Here is a 20689-nt window from a genome sequence, read left to right on the forward strand (position 1 = left end):
AATTTGTTACATTGCGTTACATTACATTTTTGTATTCTTTTCAGTTGCATTATATTATATATACCATATAACATTATATTACATTAGATTATTTATATTATAATGGAGGACCATGTGTCTTTTAAAAATTAGAAGATACAAGTTTTGGTGCTTTGTACACAATAGTCATTGCATTTGGTTTTTTTTAGACTTGTCTCGTTTAAGTTTATCTTTTATTCAGAATTCTAATCCTAGTTTGTATCAAATACAATTCAATTTTATATTATTATACATACTCTTTGTAATTCATATTTCAATTAATGAAAATAACCGGTTACTCCTCTGATCATAACAACAATATTATTTTAAAAAAATAATAATAAATAATTGTATCACAAGTGTTATGGGTAGCATACAATTTGCAAAGTCCAAATCTTGGTCCTATTACCTCGCCTAAGACTTCGTGAAACAAAGACAAAAACAAAATTCAAGTAATATAACATTAATTTTCCCTAAACTAATGATCAAGTTACATATTAATCCATAATAAGTTAAAAAACATCTATCTAATCTATCTAGTCTCCATGTTTATAAGTTTGTGCTAACTAAGCTCTCTCGCCATGTGTTTACTTCTACTTTTGCTTGTTAAACTTTCAAGAACAAAGAATTAGTCATTTTGAAGGGGTCTGAGTCACGTGATTTAAAGCATTTCATGTAACCAAATCATAACTAAAATAAACGAAAAATGAAACCGACTAGAAATTGATGGTTCATTTATAATATATTTTATAATCAATATGATTATATGTATATAAATAATTGAACTAACTGAAGCGACATTAAAACTAACGTTTAAAATTTTACATAAATAATATGCTTATGTTGTAAGTTAAAAACGTTTTGTTATAACTTTTTTTATAAATAGCATAGCAGTTGTTAACTATATTATTAGTATTTATAACGTTAAAGGATTACATCCAAGTCATGGATTAACCTATAAGATTAACCAAACAATTTTTCCAAATACTTAATTAACCGAAATCAGTCAGTTATAAGAATGAAAAGGCAAAACATTGGTATAGGCTTGATTTTGACCCATAACAACCCGACTTGACACTACTCGACTCGACTCATACTCATCCAACCTTAATTTAAACATAAAAGCTAACAAGGGACTAACTTTATACAAAATAATCAAACCAGGGACTAAAACAGCTCCTTACAAACAATACGGACCATCCGAAAGCAAACCTTAAGTTAAAGGACTAGTTACGTAACTATAGTCAACAAAATTTTCTGTTAGTTAATCTTCGGTTTACAAATTTCAATCATCCCAGTCTTAACCAACCTGTGATTTGTTCATATTAATTGAATTAATCACTAGATCTATTTTTTTCTTGTTTTGTTAGTTTGAAAGTGATCAAGGTGATATTGAAATCATGAATGATGCTGATGTATCGAAACAAATACAACAAATGGTCGCATTCATTCGGCAAGAAGCCGAAGAGAAAGCCAATGAAATCTCGGTTTCTGCCGAAGAGGTTATTATTATTATTATTCCTATTATCATTCGTCTTATTATTTTTCGTTATGCAATGTATGATAATGTGATTGTTGTATAATGTATGTTTTTATGGTATCTTGAAATTTGGATAAACATGCATAATGTGATTATACCTTTTTCTTTTATAATATTGTGCATGAGTCGATTTTGGTTGTCTTTAAGATCAAGCCAAATCAAAACCGATGTTCTGGTTCTGAGTTTCTGGAAATTGTTCTCTTATAGTTTTCAGTTTTCGGATTTGGTTTTATTTTTGATTCGATTACGTGTTGTTTTTGGTTTTATATTTGGGTTTGAAATATTAGGGTCGAGAAAATTGAACAAAAATATTGATTTTAGACCCGAAACTCTTGTCTAAACGATGCGTTAACCGTTTATTAATGAATTTGGGCCTAAAAGTTTTGGCCCAGATAAATTTCGGTTATAAACCAAATAACAAAAATTGTAAATAAGTTATGTTCGGTTCAGTTTTGGAACTAGGCATACCGAAATTTTCACTTTTCATAAAAAGGAAACCAGACCATGGTTATTACTTTGGGTCCCTTATTCGGTCCGATTAATTAGTTGTTGCTTATCCCTGAATTATGTAACAAGTAACAACATATCCGACTCTTTTTTTAACTCTCATTATGTCAAGCACTATATACAAGTACATTATATTATTCTTACGGTTTTTACTTAAAGCTAGTTTTGTATTGAATGCTCCCGTATCTATATTAACTCAAACAACCTTATAAAATAACTTTCTATGTGACATGTTTATAGGAATTCAACATTCAAAAAATGCAAATAGTTGAAAACGATAAGAAGAAAATCAAACAAGAATTCGAGCGCAAGACAAAGCAAGTGGAGGTCAAAAAGAAAATGTAAGTTGACACCCCTCTCGTTAACACACTTCTATCTCGGGTATAGGTCAAAGCGGATCATTTTTACATAAATAATATTAGTTTGAACCAATTAAATGGTTTCATTAGAGTAACGTGTCGTATAGTTTGAGTAGACACAAATCTATAACATTATCGACTATGAAAAGTTGCAATTTTATATTAAGTTTGTGTATTCTGATAGCGTGTTATGTTCGTTTTAGTGAATACTCAACGCAGTTAAACGCGTCTCGGATCAAATTTCTTCAAGCGCAAGATGATATGGTAACCAGCATGAGAGATTCCGCTAGCAAGGAGCTTTTAAATGCTTCTCATAACAAAAATACATACAGAAAGCTTATTCGAGACTTGATTGTCCAGGTTCATGTCATTAATATAATTCTTTAAAATTGTGATGATTAATTAAGGTTAATACTAATAAGAGTAAACTGCAGTTTTCCTCCTGTGATTTGTCTCAATATGCGGTTTTAGTTCAATAGTTTCAAATTTATGATTTTTGTCCATGTGGTTTATTTCACTTGCAGTTAAACTCGACCCAACTAACACCGTTAAGTATGGTCGTTAAAACTCATCAGTGTGCCCCTCACATTAGGGGCAATTTTGTCCTTTTTCCCAAATACACTCCAATCCCTCACGTGAGGGGTTTGCGAATTAGGACTGAGGATTATTTGTGAAGAAAAAAAGACAAAATTGCCCCCCTCACGTGAGGGACACCCTGACGGGGTTAACGACAAGGCTTAACTGGGTTAGTGTAGTCGGGTTTAATTGCAAGTGAAATGAAACCACATGAACGGAAATCGTAAATTTGAAACTGTTGAACTAAAAACGCATATTTAGACAACCACAAATGACACAAATGACGAAAATCGCAATTTACTCTAATAATAATGATAATAATAATTCAATTATGTAATTAGTTGAAACTCTTTGAACTTGTAGAGTCTAATGAGGCTTAGAGAGCCATCAGTGTTGTTGAGATGTAGAGAGATTGATTTGTCTCTTGTTGAATCTGCTATAGAGGAAGCTAAAAGAGAATATGCTTCAAAAATACAAGTTCAAGCACCAATGGTTAATATAGATAAAAAGGTGTTTTTACCACCACCTCCAAGCAATGGAGGAGACCCTCATCGCCCTTCATGGTAATTATCAACTTTTTCCTTTATTCTAGGAGTGTCGTGGTGCAGTTCGGAACGATTTTTGGTTAAAACCGAATTGAAAACCAAAATTTCGGTTTTTGGAGTATTTAAAACCATAGTTTCCTAATTCGCGGTTCGTTCCGGTACGGGTACGCAGTTCGGGTACGCAATTCGCTAAAGGTAACGTATTCGGTTCGAAAGGGGGTAGGCTCATTTCGGTACGAACCGGTACGGTGTACCATGTAGTTCGGTTCGATATACCCAAATCAAAAAATAGTTATTTATAATTTATACATATATTGTTATAATTTCACACTTTTAAATAGTTATGTAAAAACTAAAAACTTATAAACTAGAAGGACTAAATCAGAAAGGTGAAAGAGTGGGAGGGTTAAATATCAAAAACCCAAAGTTAATAAGCCCTAAAAAGCTAAAATAACAAAACGCACACACGCCACTTCTTCTTCATCTTTCCGGCCACTTTCTCTTCTTCTTCGTCTTTCCGGCATAAAATGAACCACCTTTTTGCTCCGTATAACTCTAAAAAAGGGTCTATTTCGATCGATTAACAGCGATTGGATTTGGAACAGCGATTTCAATTGCGTAGGTTCGGCTCATGATGTGGATTTGGATCGCCGAATCAGGCTTAATCGGAACGCCGAATTGACCGGAATCGGAACGCCGAACCAAAGCGATTGAATTCGCTTTCGAATTCCGATTCGGTACGAACCGATCCAATACGAAATTCGCGGCTAGGGTAGCGAATTAGGTAACTATGTTTAAAACCGTTCAATTTTCGGTTTTTTCTGTTTTGGTTTTCATTTTTGTTTCGGTTTTTACCATTTGATCTTGAATTTGGTCAAAAGAAAGTTTTCAAAAAATAATTAATTTAGGTATAAATAATTTTGTTAAATAAACTATTAACCATTTCACCAAAAATATTCGAGTCACATGTTTATTAAATTCTTATAAATTACTTAATATAAAATATAAAATAACAAAAATTTAGGAATTCGGTTTGGTTTTCGTTTTTTATTTATGCAAAACCAAAACCGAACCGTTAGTTCGGTTTTTACAAAAACATAAAACCTAACAGTCGGTTTTTTGTTTCGGTTCGGTTTTTCAGTTTGAATTTGTTTGTTTTTCGGTTCCGAATTGGGTTTTTTCGTTTTCCCTGTACACCCCTACTTTATTCTTTAACTTCTCGAAGGCCATATGTCTAGAGCAAACTATGTTTTATATGGTAGTAGAGTATTGGTGGTCCCGTGACTTTTTTTTATTACGTGTTCTCATGGTTATAGAAAATTTACATAAACTAGGTTTTTTTTTTACATATTTGTGTTGTTTTTAACCGTCTAAACTTTGTTAAATGATTTTGAAAGCTCTGGAGGGGTCGTGTTAGCTTCTGTAGACGGGAAGATTCTTATTGAGAACACCCTTGATGCCCGTCTCGGTGTTGCTTTCCACACTAAATTTCCTGAGGTACGCGTTCCGATTCCAAACCTGATTACAAAATATTATCTTATTATAGAAAAACTAAACACATTTAGTAAATTATTTAACCTTTTTTATACTAAAATTATATAAAAAATTATTATTATTTTTATGTCATTTACTATTTCTTATTATTATGCAGATTCGCAAGACTCTTTTGAAAGAGTGAGTGGACATTATTATGGAAAATATGAGAGATGGAATAATAATCAACAATCCGGGAAATTGGAAATAAGCAACTCAGTGAGTTTCATGGGACGAGTCAAGTGAGTTGATATTTTGTTATTATTTAATAAATTGAATATTTGTATTTTTGTTGTTTTTTAAACAGTTTTTAGTCAATAAATTATTAAGGATTAATCGGGCGCCGCGGTAGAGACTAACGATTAACCGAGATTAATAAGGATTAATCGGATTGGAATTTACATGTAAATGTTCAAATGACATACATTTATATGTTTGTAGGTAGGTTTGAATGTGTAATTAAAACATAAATACAACCAACCTACATATATGTATGTAACATCATATAAAAGGGAGTGAAATTAGGGTAATGGAGCTATACCTTCACTTCTTGCATTTCTCGCTGTAATATCACTTCTCGCAAGATCCATCCCCTATATATATATATAGGGTAAGGATCCTAAGAAAACCCTTTGCAAATTGAGAACTTTGAGAACCATTTTGGACCACTAAAAACACCTTTAAAAAAATACTTAAAAAATCATAAAACAAAAAATAATAACAATTTTAAAAAAGTAAAAAAACCAAAATTCTTATATTTCATTCCAGTTTCATTAAAAAAAATAGAAAAAAAAACAAAAAAAAAACGTTGTATTATACACATATGTATAATTTTATTTAATCTTTAGTTACGTAATATAGTACAACATCATTTATCTTAAATTATACACATGTGTACAAAAAAAACATGTAAATGTACATATATGTATATATTATACATATGTGTATATAATTGGGCTAAACCGGGTTTTTTTTATGAAACCGGGTTGATAAAATAAGAATTCTGGTTTTTTTACTTTTTTTATTTTTGTGTTTTATTTTATTTTATGACTTTTTTATTTTTGGGTTTTTGTGGTCCAAAATGGTTCTCATAGTTCTCAATTTCAAAAAGTTTCTCTCATGATCCTGATCCTATATATATATATATATTCCAAAATTTTAACCGATTTTGGACAAATGAGGATTAATCGGTGACAAGTCGGTAGAGTAGCGACTAGAGATTAGTTGGAGATTAATCGGCGCTAGTCTGGATTTTACAATTATGATGACTCGTCACCACTTTTCAACACCATAGACCTTCGTTAGTTATTGTCACCCTTGTTGATAATTGATCGTTGGACATGCATTTGTATTAGTTGGCGACTTATGTTAGCCCTCGCTATTCACATCCATCCAAACCTCCTTCGGCCGCATTGCCACCATTAGATGACGCATGTATATTTATTTCTAATTTCTATTTTAGTTATGCTTTCTAGACTTATAAATATAAAATTTTATAAAAAAAAAGACAAATTATAGAAGCACAAAGATATTTTTTCTTCGTCAACCATAAAAACACACCAATAAATATACATTTATTCGTTTGGGTCACCATAGACGACAACGACATTAGGCACTAGAGATGACAATGACCAGATTAGACACTAGAAATGACATGTTCTTATTCTCAATTGCTACACCTTATCGTAGTTGGATGTAACACTTTTTCATTGACAAATACAATTAACACAATTAAAAAATAAATGAGATTACAATGTTGATCAAATACTAAAATACATTGTATTTATAATCCATGTGAATTAGTAAAAAAAAGATAGTTGTTTTGAGAATCATGATTTTTTACATGAATATTAAAGTCCCAGACTCGGAATCATAGTCGCAATATTATGGTTGCCTCATGAGCGCCCAATCCTTGGTTAACTTAGGGATTCCTTCAAGTTGGATTCTTCTCTCGTGTTTTAAAATCATAAATACTTTATACTTTTACAAGAATTTTATTTATAATTGACTGTTTAAACTCGCAACTCATAATTAAAGTTACTCACATATAATTGCAAGTGCAACTAAATTTTCCACATGTTACTATGTTAGGATCTGCACACACATAAACCGAACACAGACATGAAAAAACAATAAAAGAACATGCGGATCTAGCATATTTCGGTATAGATTGACATACATTAATGGGTGACAACTAGGTATTATTTATTAATTCACAACGATTATAACTACATAACATTATATAAATAGAGACTAAACTAGTGGTTGTTTGATAGCCTCTTACATCTGAATCGGTCGGATGTAGAGTGTGTTTATTTACACATTTTAATGGTTAAATTTTATAGACATGTTGAATGATTAAGAAACCACCTTTTAATTAGTTAGACCAGTTATTGATTCAACACTAGATTGTCAAATGTCAAATAACCCTTTAGTAAACCAAAAATCTAAAATAGACTGGGCTTAGGGACGATAGCACCACACTCGTCTCCTTTTTATTTCAACTAAAACCAAGCCTAAACAAAGCCTGTAAAACCCAACACCGCACTTAAATTTAATTTTAAGTAAAATAAGTAAATTGAAGCAATTAAAGCTCAATCATACAAACTCAATTATGCACTCTTTGAATATTCATGTAACACAAACATATCTTTTTAAGATCATAATCTCATAATTTTCCAACAATAAATATAAAAAGTATCCATCCATCAACTACCAACTTTTATTTATCCACACAAACACACAAACCTATCAAAATCTCACTAAATTGAAACAAGACAAGTCCACATCATCATGCCCTTATCTTCCACATGATTTTGAGTGCATCAACAACCTTAAATCCCAGAAACACACACACACATACAAGTATGTCTTTAGTGTGCATTGATATTAATCTTGTTGGTTAATGGTTACTCTAATATTTCTCAACAAACACAGGTAAAATAAATCCCACCCATTTCATCTATCATATTATTAAATTATAAATAAATAAATGGTCAAGTTATTGGATTTTATTGATCCAACTTTTTTTTCGGGATTAATCACAACTCTGGAAATGTTTACAAACAGTCATCCAACGATCTCATACTTATTTTCTACATCATAAAAAAGCTAAAAGGTTACTTTTCTCTTAATACAATATTGCACGAGTTTAAAGTTGGGACTGACTGCAAACATTTACTGGGCTGTGATTGATCCCAACCGATGGGTGAAAAAGCTAACAAGTTACTTTTCAGTTAATACAATATTTCTCAAGGAAAATAAGTTTAAAGTTGGGACTATCTGTAAACATTTACTTAGCTGGGATTGATCCCAACATACAGAATATTAAAATCCAATAACCAATGTATAAATAGCTTAATAATATTATTAGGGTGTTTTTTGTTTTATTTATTTAGTGTGAACATAGTGACAAATTTTCAACTTTGGGAATCCACGTTTCTTGGATATTGACTTAATAATATGTGGTTATCATATACAAATTATTATTGTTCACTTTTAATTAATTATTGGTTTTGATTCTCTTTAACAGATATGGTATAATGGTTAGCTAGTTATTAGCTAAAATCATTATGGGCTGTGTTTATCTTTGACTTTCTTGTTTTCTTGATGAACTTAAAAAAAACAACAATTTTTATTTCTGAATCTTGAAAATTTGAAGATTTTGTTTAGAGGGTATTTTTGTAATGTGTCTGTTTGACAGAGTTGTATGAAGTAAGTTTGATCTTGTTGAAGTTGGAAAGCATTGTCATTTAGATATAATTTCAAGATTTTCAAGAAAAAGCAACAATTTTTATTTTGAATCCTAAAAATTGAAGATTTTTTAGGGGATTTTCTTGTAATTTCTTTGATTGATACAGATGTTTCAGTTCGGGTTGAAAGCGGTTTCTTGACCAGGTTATGATAGGTTTCGGTTCAGTTTTGACCAGTTTTTGCTGGGCTTTGGCCGGTTTCGGTTAAGTTAACCGGTTTTCGTTGAGAAAGTTACAAACCGGTTCTGAACCTCCGGTTTCAATCGGTTCCAAACCAGTTTCTACATAATCGGTTTCATACCATTTCGGTGTTAAGTTAACCGGTTTATCTGCCCACCTGTACTTAAATATAATTTCAAGATTCTTAAGAAAAAGCAACCATTTTTATTTCTAAATTTTGAAATTTGAGGATTTTATTTCTTTGATTGACACAGTTATCTCAAGTAAGTTCAAGTTGCTGGAATTCAAGTATGAAAATTAATATATGTTTTTATTTTTGAGTGTAGTAGACTTGTATCATCTGACTGAACATTAGTTTCAGGATGATGGGCTTCAAGTTCAGATCATGTGGGTGTGTTTTCGCATTTGCAGTTCATTGCTTGCTGATGATTGCAGCTGCAAAAGTTACCGATCCTTCTGAAGGTGAACTGATTATATGCTTATTGCGCGTTTTGATACAATAATAAGTTGTTACAGTTTATCTGATTCTAATTATTACCACTATGATACTTAAAGATAGCTTCAAACATGTCTAAATTAACTGATTTTAAAAATGTTTTGTTTTTTTTGTTTTTGTTTTTTTATGTTCAGTATCTGCATTGTTGGCGGTCAAAGGTAGTTTAGTTGATCCAATGAATCATCTTAGCAACTGGAATAAAGGAGATCCATGTACATCAAATTGGACCGGAGTTATATGCGTTCATAAAAACAATGCCGATAAATATTGGCATGTTCAGGAAATGTATGTTTTCTTTCTACTTTTCGTGTCACTTTATCTTTTTATTTTGTAAATGACACACAGCGAAAGCAAAAATAATAATAATAGAATGTCCTAAGAAGACATTTGAAATAATATTTAATGATTAAACCGTTACACAAACCCCCCAGACGAGCGCAAGCTACGCCCTTTTTAAGGCTGCGCTCGTTTCTGGCCCGTTTGCTCGAGCTGGTCCAAGTATGAGTCTGCTAGCTCGTTTATGCTTACACGGCTCTATTATTATTATTATTTTTACAGACAATTACTAAACATGAATCTTTCCGGACGGTTAGCACCAGAACTCAGTCACTTTTCTCATCTAAGAATTCTGTAAGTCATTTTTAGATTACAAATTTAATTTTGTGGTAAATTTAACTCCTTTATGTGTTTAATATATTTAAGGGATTTCATGTGGAATAACTTGACTGGAAGTATACCGAAAGAGATTGGAAATATTTCATCTTTGTACCTCTTGTAAGTTAAAACAAAATGTTATTAACTCATAATTTTTAAATAATTTGATTAGCTTATGCCTGTGTATTTTTTTTATGGCCTAATTTGTATCTTTTACAATCTTGACAGGCTTTTGAATGGGAACAAGTTAACGGGAAGTTTGCCCGCTGAGCTCGGATATCTTAAAAACTTAAATAGATTCCAAATAGACGAGAACCATATATCAGGACCGATTCCCAAATCTTTTTCAAATCTGAACAATATTAGACATATGTGAGTGAATCACAAAGATAGAATTTAAACTGGTTGCTGTTTATTTATGTGATTAAATGACATTTTTCTTTTTCTGCATTTTGCAGCCATTTCAACAATAACTCGTTGAGCGGTCAAATCCCCGTGGAGTTGTCAAACTTATCTACATTAATACACTTGTGAGTTTCCTTAGTGACATTTTTAACCGTTTTATAGTGTTTGAAGGGGTAATTTTGTATAATATTTAGCTTAAAGGAGAACTAGTCAAATAGGTAAAACATGGTGAAAATCGTTAATCGTCCAATATTTATTTTTAATAAATGCATTCGTCTTAATTGTTTTTAATCATATATTTTGATATTGTCTTAAAAACACGGATTTTGTAATCATATTTAACGCATTAATCTTTTACAAAATAATTAAACTTGGACGGACAATTCCAACCCGTACTAAATAAATGCCTAGTTTCAACCCGAACCCATCTTGACCCGTGATGATAACCTTTTCGCTAAATTTTTTTTCGTGTCATATTTGTAGGCTTCTGGATAACAATAACTTATCTGGTTATCTTCCAACAGAATTTGGCGGTTTTCCTATTATGCGAATACTGTAATATTCTCTTCTTACTCTTACTCAAATATATTATATATTACATAATGATATAGCTACAAAATGAATATTAAATACTCGTCTTATCTTACAGTCAACTCGATAACAATCATTTTGAAGGCGAAATTCCTTCGTCGTATGGAAATATATCGTCACTAGTGAAATTGTAAGTACTAATGATTTCTTTTAGAGAAATACATGTTGTCATTTATGTGCATAAATTATATTTTTTTCCTTTGTTTTTTTTTTTGAATAATTTTTACATTTATTGCAGGAGCCTTAGAAACTGTAGTTTGCATGGAGTTCTGCCTGATCTTAGCAGAATATCAAATCTTAGCTACATGTAAGCTCATATTTAATACTATATATATATAATGTGTGTGTGTGCATACTTATATTCATGTATTTAGTTATTGATCTTATATTGTTTGTCTGATTTTTTGTTTGCTTAATTTGACAGAGATCTCAGCAAAAATAGGCTCACTGGACCGATACCATCAAATAAGCTTTCAGATAATATTAGAACTATGTAAGTTTTAAGATATTTTCTGCTTCAAATATTTTGATTCAGACAAACAATTTGCATTTTATTACCGATTTAGAAACCAATCAACCTCATTTTATGTTATTTTATCTGTCATTGCTGATGTGGCACTTGTCATGCCATGTCACCTGCCACATCAGATGCAACATATGAAAAATAAAAAGAAAAAAAAGAACTTATGTTGAATAATATGAAAGAATAAATTCATCTACAAGTTTGACAACTTATTGTAGTTTTTATGTTCATTGCTTTTATAACTATTATATATCTTGTGCAGTGATTTATCAGATAACCAGTTAAACGGACCGATTCCTGAAAGTTTATCATATCTTCCTTATCTTCAAAAACTGTGAGGATTTTTTTTTCTTTTTCACCTTACATTATTAAAAAATATTTAAATTTGTATATGTTGAAAATCACAGGTCCTTGGAGAACAATCTTCTTAACGGGTCCATCTCCGCTGATCTATGGCAGAACAAGTCGTTTAATGCAAACGCAACACTTTTACTGTAAGAAATCATGCATATAAAGTTAAATAACTTAACTTTTGGCTCTTGAAAGTCAAAAGTCAAAAGTAAAAAGTCAAGCCTTAGTTGAATATAAACTTTATTGTTTTTATCTTGACTATGCTTAAATATTTTCTGCAGCGATTTCCGAAATAATACCATTTCAAACGTTAATGGATATTTGAATCCGCCTGCAAATGCTAGCCTAAGGTATGATATCTTCCTATGCTTCCTTAATGAAATCTATGAACAGATTTGGAAGGATGTATGGGTTGGGTTGACCCGGAAGCAATCTTTTACCATTTTTAATATATAATTGATGCATTAAATACGATTACAAAAAAAATATTATATTGCAACTTTAGTCCTCAAGTTTCAAAATTACAACTTTAGACCAACTGTTTGCACGAACATAACACTGTTGGTCCATGAAATGAATGGAGTTAACTTTAGACCGTCCATTTCAAGGATCAACAGTGTTACGTTCACACAAATAGTTCGTCTAAAGTTGAAATTTTGAAACTTGTGGACTAAAGTTGCAATATGGCCAAACCACACGGACCATCTGTGTACTTAGTTCATACTTGAATACACTTCTTGAGCCGTGCAACCCCATTGGTCCGTTTGACAAGGCCGGCTATGAGGCAGGGCCAGGTGGTTGACCGACCCCAGCCCAACACCCCAATAGGGCCGAATTTTTATTTTTTATTTATTTTTAATGTTTAAACACAGTTACTCAACTAACTTAAGGCCCAAATTTTTTCGTCTTCGGGCCAAAATTTTTTCACAATTCTTGGAGACGGCCCTGCCTTTTGATATTAAAAACAATCCCAATTCGACCCTTTATAAGTAAACGAGTCAAAACTGCCACCTTTAGTGTAAGAATATGCTAATCAAAGCATGCATTTGCATGTTTATCAGGTTACACGGAAATCCCATATGTCAAAATGCAAGCATACAAAACAAAGACGAATTTTGTGGCCCGAAAGAATACAAAGATTACACACATCCTATTTCTAATAACATAACCGGTTGCCCGATCCAATCATGTCCCATAGACAATTATTTTGAATATGTTGCAGGATCATCCATCCCATGTTTTTGTGCTTCACCACTTAGGGTCGGGTACCGTTTAAAAAGTCCAAGTTTTTCTTATTTTCCACCATATCAAGAAGATTTTGAAATGTATGTCACTAAGTCTCTTGAGTTGGAGTTCTATCAATTACATATTGACTCGTTTACGTGGGAGAAAGGCCCCCACCGGTTGAGGATGTATTTGAAACTTTTTCCTAAAGTTGGCGCCAAGCGTTCGGGCTTGTTTAGTACAAGTGAAGTTTTAAGGATTCGAGGCGTTTTTACCACGTGGGTATTTCCTGGGAGCGATTTGTTTGGACCGTATGAGCTTCTAAATTTCACTCTTGTTGGGCCTTATGCACATTGTAAGTTAGCATTTTGCATATGATTATTATGATATTATCTTGTGTTATGACTTGTTATAAAGCTCACATTGTTTTTTTTTTAATATAGTGAATGTTGATACACCGAAGAAAGGTATACGTAAAGGTGTTTTGATAACGATGGTAGTTGTGGCGGTTGCTTGTGCTATATTAGTTTCTTCGGTATTGACCGTTGTGATCAAGAAACAACATGAGAGATACAGACAAAAAACATCAAGAAGATCTTTAAGTAAGTTTTCATTTTAGATTTGTGTTTTGAAAGTGATTATGTGATAAAAAATATTTAGAGTCTGATAATTAAAAGGGGGGGGGGGGTATTTTAAGCAGAACACGGTTTATACAAGAACACACAGAACAAAATAAGTCAGTTGTTTTTCCACTACTTAAAAATGTTAAAAAAAACATATGGACAAATTAATTTGATGGTTTTTTTCTATGTAAATAACATACATATGTGTATATTAGAAGTACAAAATTTAAAAATATGAAGCGGTGATAAAGAAAAAATTAAACGAGCTTATTCTTTTTGTTTTTACAATAATTTAGTGTTCTGTAATGAACGTGTCACCTGGTTTGTTGTTAACAGTTATGCTATTTTTTTCAGTGTCAAAACTTTCAATAACATTGGATGGTGTTAAAAGCTTCACCTTTCGAGAAACGGCAAAGGCGACCGATAACTTTAGTGATTCAAGTCTTGTTGGCCGTGGTGGATATGGGAAGGTTTATAAAGGAATATTATGGGATAATGCAACGGTAGCCATAAAACGCGCAGAAGAAGGATCATTACAAGGTAAAAAGGAGTTTTTAACAGAAATAGAAATGTTATCAAGATTACATCATAGAAATCTTGTATCACTTGTTGGATATTGTGATGAGGAACTTGAGCAGGTATTCTTTTGTTTTGTGTTTTATTTTTTAAGTTTTTAAAAATGATTTTTTTATAGCTTGAAAGTTTTTTAAAATCACTTGTTGGATATGGTTTTGGATTTATGTAGATGTTGGTTTATGAGTTCATGTCTCGGGGAACGTTGCGCGATTGGCTTAGTGGTATGAAAGTTTTGAGACTTGATGTTTGTATGCTTGGTTTAAAGTTAGTTCGGTTTTGTTTTTTTTTTCGTTTTTTTTCATTTTTGCTTGAAATTTATAGGCCTAAAAAATGGCCCAAAATAATGAATTTGGGCCTGAAATTTTGTGCCTAAATATTTTTGTTAAATAATGATTAACTGTTACACATTTGGGCTATTATTAAATAACAAAGCTACAAATAAAACGATTTAATCCACGCCAAACCAGTTTTTAAGGGCTAGGTTCGGTTAAATTAGTTTTGCCAACTGGGCTTAAAATTTGTGGGCCAAAAAAGTGGCCTAAAATAATGAATTTGGGCCTAAATATTTTTGTTAAATATCGATTAAATGATACACGTATGGGCTAAAATTCAATAACAAAAATAAAATAAAACAATTTAATCCATACAAAATCAGTTTTTACGGGCTTGGTTCAGTTCGGTTACATAAGCCAGTTCTATTAAATTTTTGCCATTTAGGCTTGAAATTTGTGGGCCAAAAAAGTGGCCCAAAATAATGATTTTGGGCCTTAAGCTTTGTGCCTAAAATTATTTTTTTTATTAACGGTTAACTGATTATTACACATTTACGCCTAAAGTTCAAAAATAAAAGCACAAAAAAAAAACGATTTAATTCATGCAAAAGCGGTTTTCCAAGTTCGGTGACTACATGCAAAACCAAAACCGAACATGAAATTCAGTTTAGAAACATAAAACCAAACCGTCAGTTTTCTGGGTTGCCTTTGGTTAGTTTGGTTTGGGTGTCAGTTATTTTGGTTACCGGTCGGTTATAACCAATTATGTGGAGAATAACAAATGTTATACAACTTATTGGATTATCACAGATAGATCAGGAAAATCATTGAGCTTCAGAATGCGGTTACAGGTGGCACTCGATTCGGCTAAAGGAATTCTTTATCTTCACACCGAAGCCAACCCGCCAATATTCCACCGCGATATTAAGTCAACCAACATTCTTCTTGATTCTAAGTTCACTGCAAAAGTTGCTGATTTCGGGCTGTCCAGGCTGGCACCAGTCTTGGATGAAGATGAAACGGGTCCTAAACATGTATCCACACTTGTTAGAGGAACACCCGTAAGTATTGTTTGGTTTGGGACGATTTGGTGATGGGTCAAATGGGTTCGGGTCAAAACGGGTTAAAACATGTGGGGTTGAACTAAAAGACATTTTACAATATAATATGCTTCTTTTTAATAAATTTTGTATTTTTATTATTTTATTGCAGGGCTATCTTGATCCCGAGTACTTATTAACCCATAAATTGACAGCCAAGAGTGACGTTTATAGCCTTGGTATCGTATTTTTAGAGATCTTGACTAGTATGAAACCAATATCACATGGCAAGAATATCGTCCGTGAGGTAACTTTTTTTTTATTTTTAAATAATGATCTTAATTATAAATTGAGTTAAGAGGTTTTATGCGTTAAAAATACAACTTGGGTGACTTTTAATTTTGTTTTTCTTAGCTCTTTTCTTTTAAATTTTACGTGTTTTATCTGTCACAGATAAATCATATCCAAAATCGACCCATTCATATATAAATGGTTAAGTCGGGTCGGGTTAGGCAGGTTTGGTCACATGTCAAAACGGGTATTATACACATATGTATAATTTTATTTAATCTTTAGTTACGTAATATACACATATGTACAGCATCATTTATCTTAAATTATACACATGTGTACAAAAAAACATGTAAATGTACATATATGCATATATTATACATATGTGTATATAATTGAGCTAAACCGAGTTTTTTTTTGTATGAAACCGGGTTGATAAAATAAGAATTCTGGTTTTTTTGCTTTTTTGATTTTTGTGTTTTATTTTATTTTATGATCTTTTTTATTTTTGGGTTTTTTGTGGTTCAAAATGGTTCTCATAGTTTTCAATTTCAAAAAGGTTCTCTCATGATCCTGATCCTATATATATATATATATATATATATATATATATATATATATATATATATATTCCAAAATTTTAACCGATTTTGGACAAATGAGGATTAATCGGTGACAAGTCGGTAGAGTAGCGACTAGAGATTAGTCGGAGATTAATCGGTGCTAGTCTGGATTTTACAATTACGCTGACTCGTCACCACTTTTCAACACCATAGACCTTCGTTAGTTATTGTCACCCTTGTTGATAATTGATAGTTGGACATGCATTTGTATTAGTTGGCGACTTATGTTAGCCCTCGCTATTCACATCCATCCAAACCTCCTTCGGCCGCATTGCCACCATTAGATGACGCATGTATATTTATTTCTAATTTCTATTTTAGTTATGTTTTCTAGACTTATAAATATAAAATTTTATAAAAAAAATAGACAAATTATAGAAGCACAAAGATATTTTTTCTTCGTCAACCATAAAACACACCAATAAATATACGTTTATTCGTTTGGGTCACCATAGACGACAACGACATTAGGCACTAGAGATGACAATGACCAGATTAGACACTAGAAATGACATGTTCTTATTCTCAATTGCTACACCTTATCGTAGTTGGATGTAACACTTTTTCATTGACAAATACAATTAACACAATTACAAAATAATTGAGATTACAATGTTGATCAAATACTAAAATACATTGTATTTTTAATCCATGTGAATTAGTAAAAAAAAGATAGTTGTTTTGAGAATCATGATTTGCAACGTGTTTGACCTGTTTGACTTGTTTTCTTTTTAGTTAACTTTTTAAAAGTTTTCCCATTTGACCCATTGACCTGTTCATTAGTAAATGGGTCGTAAACGGGTTGAAATCGTCACTTCTAAAAATCCCAAAGAATAGATATTTGCTATATAACAAATGTGTGTTTGACTTTTTTCAGGTCAAAGTAGCCCATCAAACCGGAGCAATGTTCTCAATCATAGATAACCGAATGGGTTCATACCCTTCTGAATATGTTGAAAAGTTTCTATCTTTAGCTCTTTGGTGTGTCAATGACAAGCCCGAAAAAAGACCATCTATGTTAGACGTGGTCCGTGAGCTAGAGCACATACTTGAAAACGTGCCTGAAACAGACGTTGACTTTTCCAAGCCCGAGTCAAACTTTTTTGTGGAGTCATCATCAACTTTTTATAGCTCATCGAATGTCCCGGGTAGTGATCTTAGTAGTGGTGTTGATCTTGCGGTTTATCCTCGTTGATACGCCAAGTTTTGCACCAAAACGAACATGTTTTGAAAGTATAAGGACTTAAATGCCAATAAAGAAAAGTATGTTATAGAGTTGTATATTTGTATAGATGGTCCTCAAGAGTGAAATAGTTTGTTTTACAATAGAACCTAGTAGAGGTGCACAAATCGGGTTCAAATGGAAAACCTGAACCGGTTCCAAACCGGTTTTTTCACACCGGGTTGTAAAATGGCACCGGTTCCAATCAAGAACCGGTTCGGTTCCCGACCCGAACTGATGCCCAGATATGCGAACTTTTAAGAACCGGGTAGGGTATGAACCGGAACCGGTTTTTACGTAAAACCGGTTCCACCGGTTTTTTTTTGAAATTTAAATATTAGAGCCGTTAGGAACCGGTTCCAACGGCTATATAGCCGTTTTTGACCGTTGGAACCGGTTTTTTTAACTATAAATAGGTTATTTTCTTACTATAAATAGCAAGGTTTGTTTGTTTACTTGTTAAACCACTTCCAAAACTATAAAACACACTCCAAACCACAATTAACCTTAAACCGACAACAAATGGCAACCAATGATGACGTTGTTATGGTGATCGAAACAACAAGATGCCCCGATGTTTGGGTTCATTACGATTTGTGTCTCATGACCGACTCACATGAGTTGGCACGTTGCAAATATTGCTCGAAGTTTCTTAAAGCAGGGTCCAACTCGACATTACGAAAACATACGAATAAGTATTGTCGAGAGAAAAGAAGATTGGAAGCTAAAAAAACGGAAGTGGGAGAGTCGTCCGGCTCTACAACCCAAAAATAAGTATTCCCGGATTAAAACGAAGGACTTTGTTTTTTATGTTTTAGTTGTTATGTTTAGTATCGTTTATGTTTTAATAATGTTTGTAATAGTTAGTTTTTAAATATAGGAAACAAGTTATATATAGGTTTGTAATAGTTAGTTTTTAATGGAAACAAGTTATATATAGGTTTGGGCATCAAAAACCGGTTCCAACGGCTATATTACCGTTGGAACCTGTTCCAACGGATCTATTGTCTCAAAAACCGGTTTCAACGGCTATATTACCATGGGAACCGGTTCCAACGGCTAATTGGTGTCTAAAAAACCGGTTCCAACGGCTATATTACCGTTGGAACCGGTTCCAACGGCTAGTTTGACTTTTGTTTGACCCTTCAAAAAAAACCCGTCGGAACCGGTTTTTCCGGGTACGAACCGAACCGGTTCCAATTAAGAACCGGGTAGGAACCGGGTTGGAACTGGTACTGACATACAAATAGGAGAACCGGGTACGATTTTCGGGTACAAAAATACCCAAACCGGGTATTGTTCCAACCGGGTTGGAACTGGAACCGGTTCTGGTTCGGTTCCACCAGTTAGGTTCCGGAACCGGTTTTTTTGTGCACGTCTAGAACCTAGAAGAGAATTTTGTTTTCTTTTTATTAAAGTAACAAATGTAAATTGTATACTTTTCCCTTTTTTATTTTTTATAATAAAAGACTAAATAATTTTTGTATTTACATAGCTAATTTGTGAATCAAGGCTATTAAAAAAATATACATTCACTCTTTGTACTTTAAATGACAAAGTGTGTTGTTTTTTATTTATTTTTGACTAGATATTCATTTCACCAGTTAAGTGATAGCATGTATTAGTCATGTGACGGGCTATTAGACAGTTTAGATATATATATATATATATACATACTTGTATATTAGAGGGATTAATGTGTAATTGTATCTATTATATATTCTCATGTAATCTGCTATTATCAATCACAAATATAATACGTGGGTTTACCAAGATTAACTTGGTATCAGAGCCAGGCTCTCTGTAACCCTAATTCTCAATTCAGCAGCCGTCACCAATTTCTCTACCTTTTCCGATCAGATCCCCCTTCCACCATCATCACAGACGCAATCCTACCACTTCCTTACACCACAACAATCACTGATGGCTTTACTTGCTGCTTTTTCTACTGTCGAGAAAACAAACCACAACTCCCACAAGTTTGGTTTCACCTTGTCGTCCACCAATTATGGTTGTTGGAAGACCATGATGCAACCCTTCCTTGTAACCAACAAACTTTTCGGTTATGTTGATGGATCTATTCCATGTCCTGCTCCCACAATCACCATTCCAGCCGCTGACAAAAACACTGAACCCGCAACTCAGGTTAATCCCAATCATGAAATCTGGGTTTCTAATGATGCGCATGTACGCATGCTTCTTCTGTCTACAATATCTGAAGGTGCTTTTAAACATGTTCAAGGTACAACTTCGAGGGAATTATGGGCAGCATTGGAACGTGCTTTTACCCCTCATACTTCCTCCCGTGAATACACTCTGAAACAGCAGCTACAAAGGATTCAAATGGCAGATAATGAAACTGTTATTGCCTATCTCACTCGTGCTCAGGAGTACGCTGATGCTTTGGCAAATATAGGAGAACCGGTCAAAGAAAAGGATCTGGTTATGCATGTGTTGACAGGACTTCATGACGAGTACAATACCTTGAAGTCTACCATATTGGGTCGTCAGTTTCCGACCGCTTTTTCTGACTTGAATGGCCTTATCTCAGACCATGATTACATGGTTAAGAAACCTGAACTAGTCATTGCTCAGGCTTTTACTGCCACCACCACCACACCGTCACCACCTCCTGCCATCCCAGCAGACACGTTAACCGCCCTTCAACAACTTATGTCTCAACTTGGTCTTACAGTCCAACAATCATCCACCCAACCGCAGGCCATGTATGCTTCTCGTGGCCGCGGGCGTGGATATTCAAACAAAAACCGTGGTGGACGTGGTAATT

General features: G+C 33.0%; 2 protein-coding genes across 4 annotated transcripts; both read left to right on the top strand.

Moving 5' to 3' along the window:
• Nucleotides 1-965: 965 nt before the first annotated feature.
• Nucleotides 966-3567, top strand: LOC143605901 (V-type proton ATPase subunit E2-like). Its single transcript, XM_077081850.1, has 4 exons — nt 966-1520; nt 2306-2406; nt 2628-2784; nt 3364-3567. The coding sequence occupies exons 1-4, from the start codon at nt 1419-1421 to the stop codon at nt 3565-3567; spliced, it is 564 nt and encodes a 187-aa protein (XP_076937965.1). The 5' UTR covers nt 966-1418.
• A 5714-nt stretch (nt 3568-9281) lies between these two features.
• LOC143605902 (putative LRR receptor-like serine/threonine-protein kinase At1g06840) lies at nt 9282-19333 on the top strand. Of its 3 annotated transcripts, XR_013148641.1 has the most exons (21): nt 9282-9472; nt 9641-9791; nt 10065-10136; nt 10209-10280; nt 10389-10532; nt 10619-10690; nt 11049-11120; nt 11215-11286; nt 11395-11463; nt 11581-11649; nt 11942-12013; nt 12087-12173; nt 12312-12380; nt 13092-13609; nt 13698-13856; nt 14232-14515; nt 14623-14674; nt 15536-15786; nt 15938-16072; nt 17557-17974; nt 19284-19333. XR_013148641.1 is itself a non-coding variant. In XM_077081851.1 (20 exons), the coding sequence occupies exons 1-20, from the start codon at nt 9373-9375 to the stop codon at nt 17872-17874; spliced, it is 2838 nt and encodes a 945-aa protein (XP_076937966.1). In that variant the 5' UTR covers nt 9282-9372; the 3' UTR covers nt 17875-18005. The 3 variants fall into 3 exon arrangements, 1 of the variants encoding a protein (XP_076937966.1); XR_013148642.1 differs by lacking the exon at nt 11215-11286; XM_077081851.1 differs by lacking the exon at nt 19284-19333 and having other exon boundaries at nt 17557-18005.
• The last annotated feature ends 1356 nt before the right edge of the window (nt 19334-20689 follow it).

The sequence above is a fragment of the Bidens hawaiensis genome, unplaced genomic scaffold (assembly GCF_021521415.1).
Source record: "Bidens hawaiensis isolate Kalapana, Puna unplaced genomic scaffold, B.hawaiensis_p1.1 tig00071909_1, whole genome shotgun sequence".
Lineage (NCBI taxonomy): Eukaryota > Viridiplantae > Streptophyta > Magnoliopsida > Asterales > Asteraceae > Bidens > Bidens hawaiensis.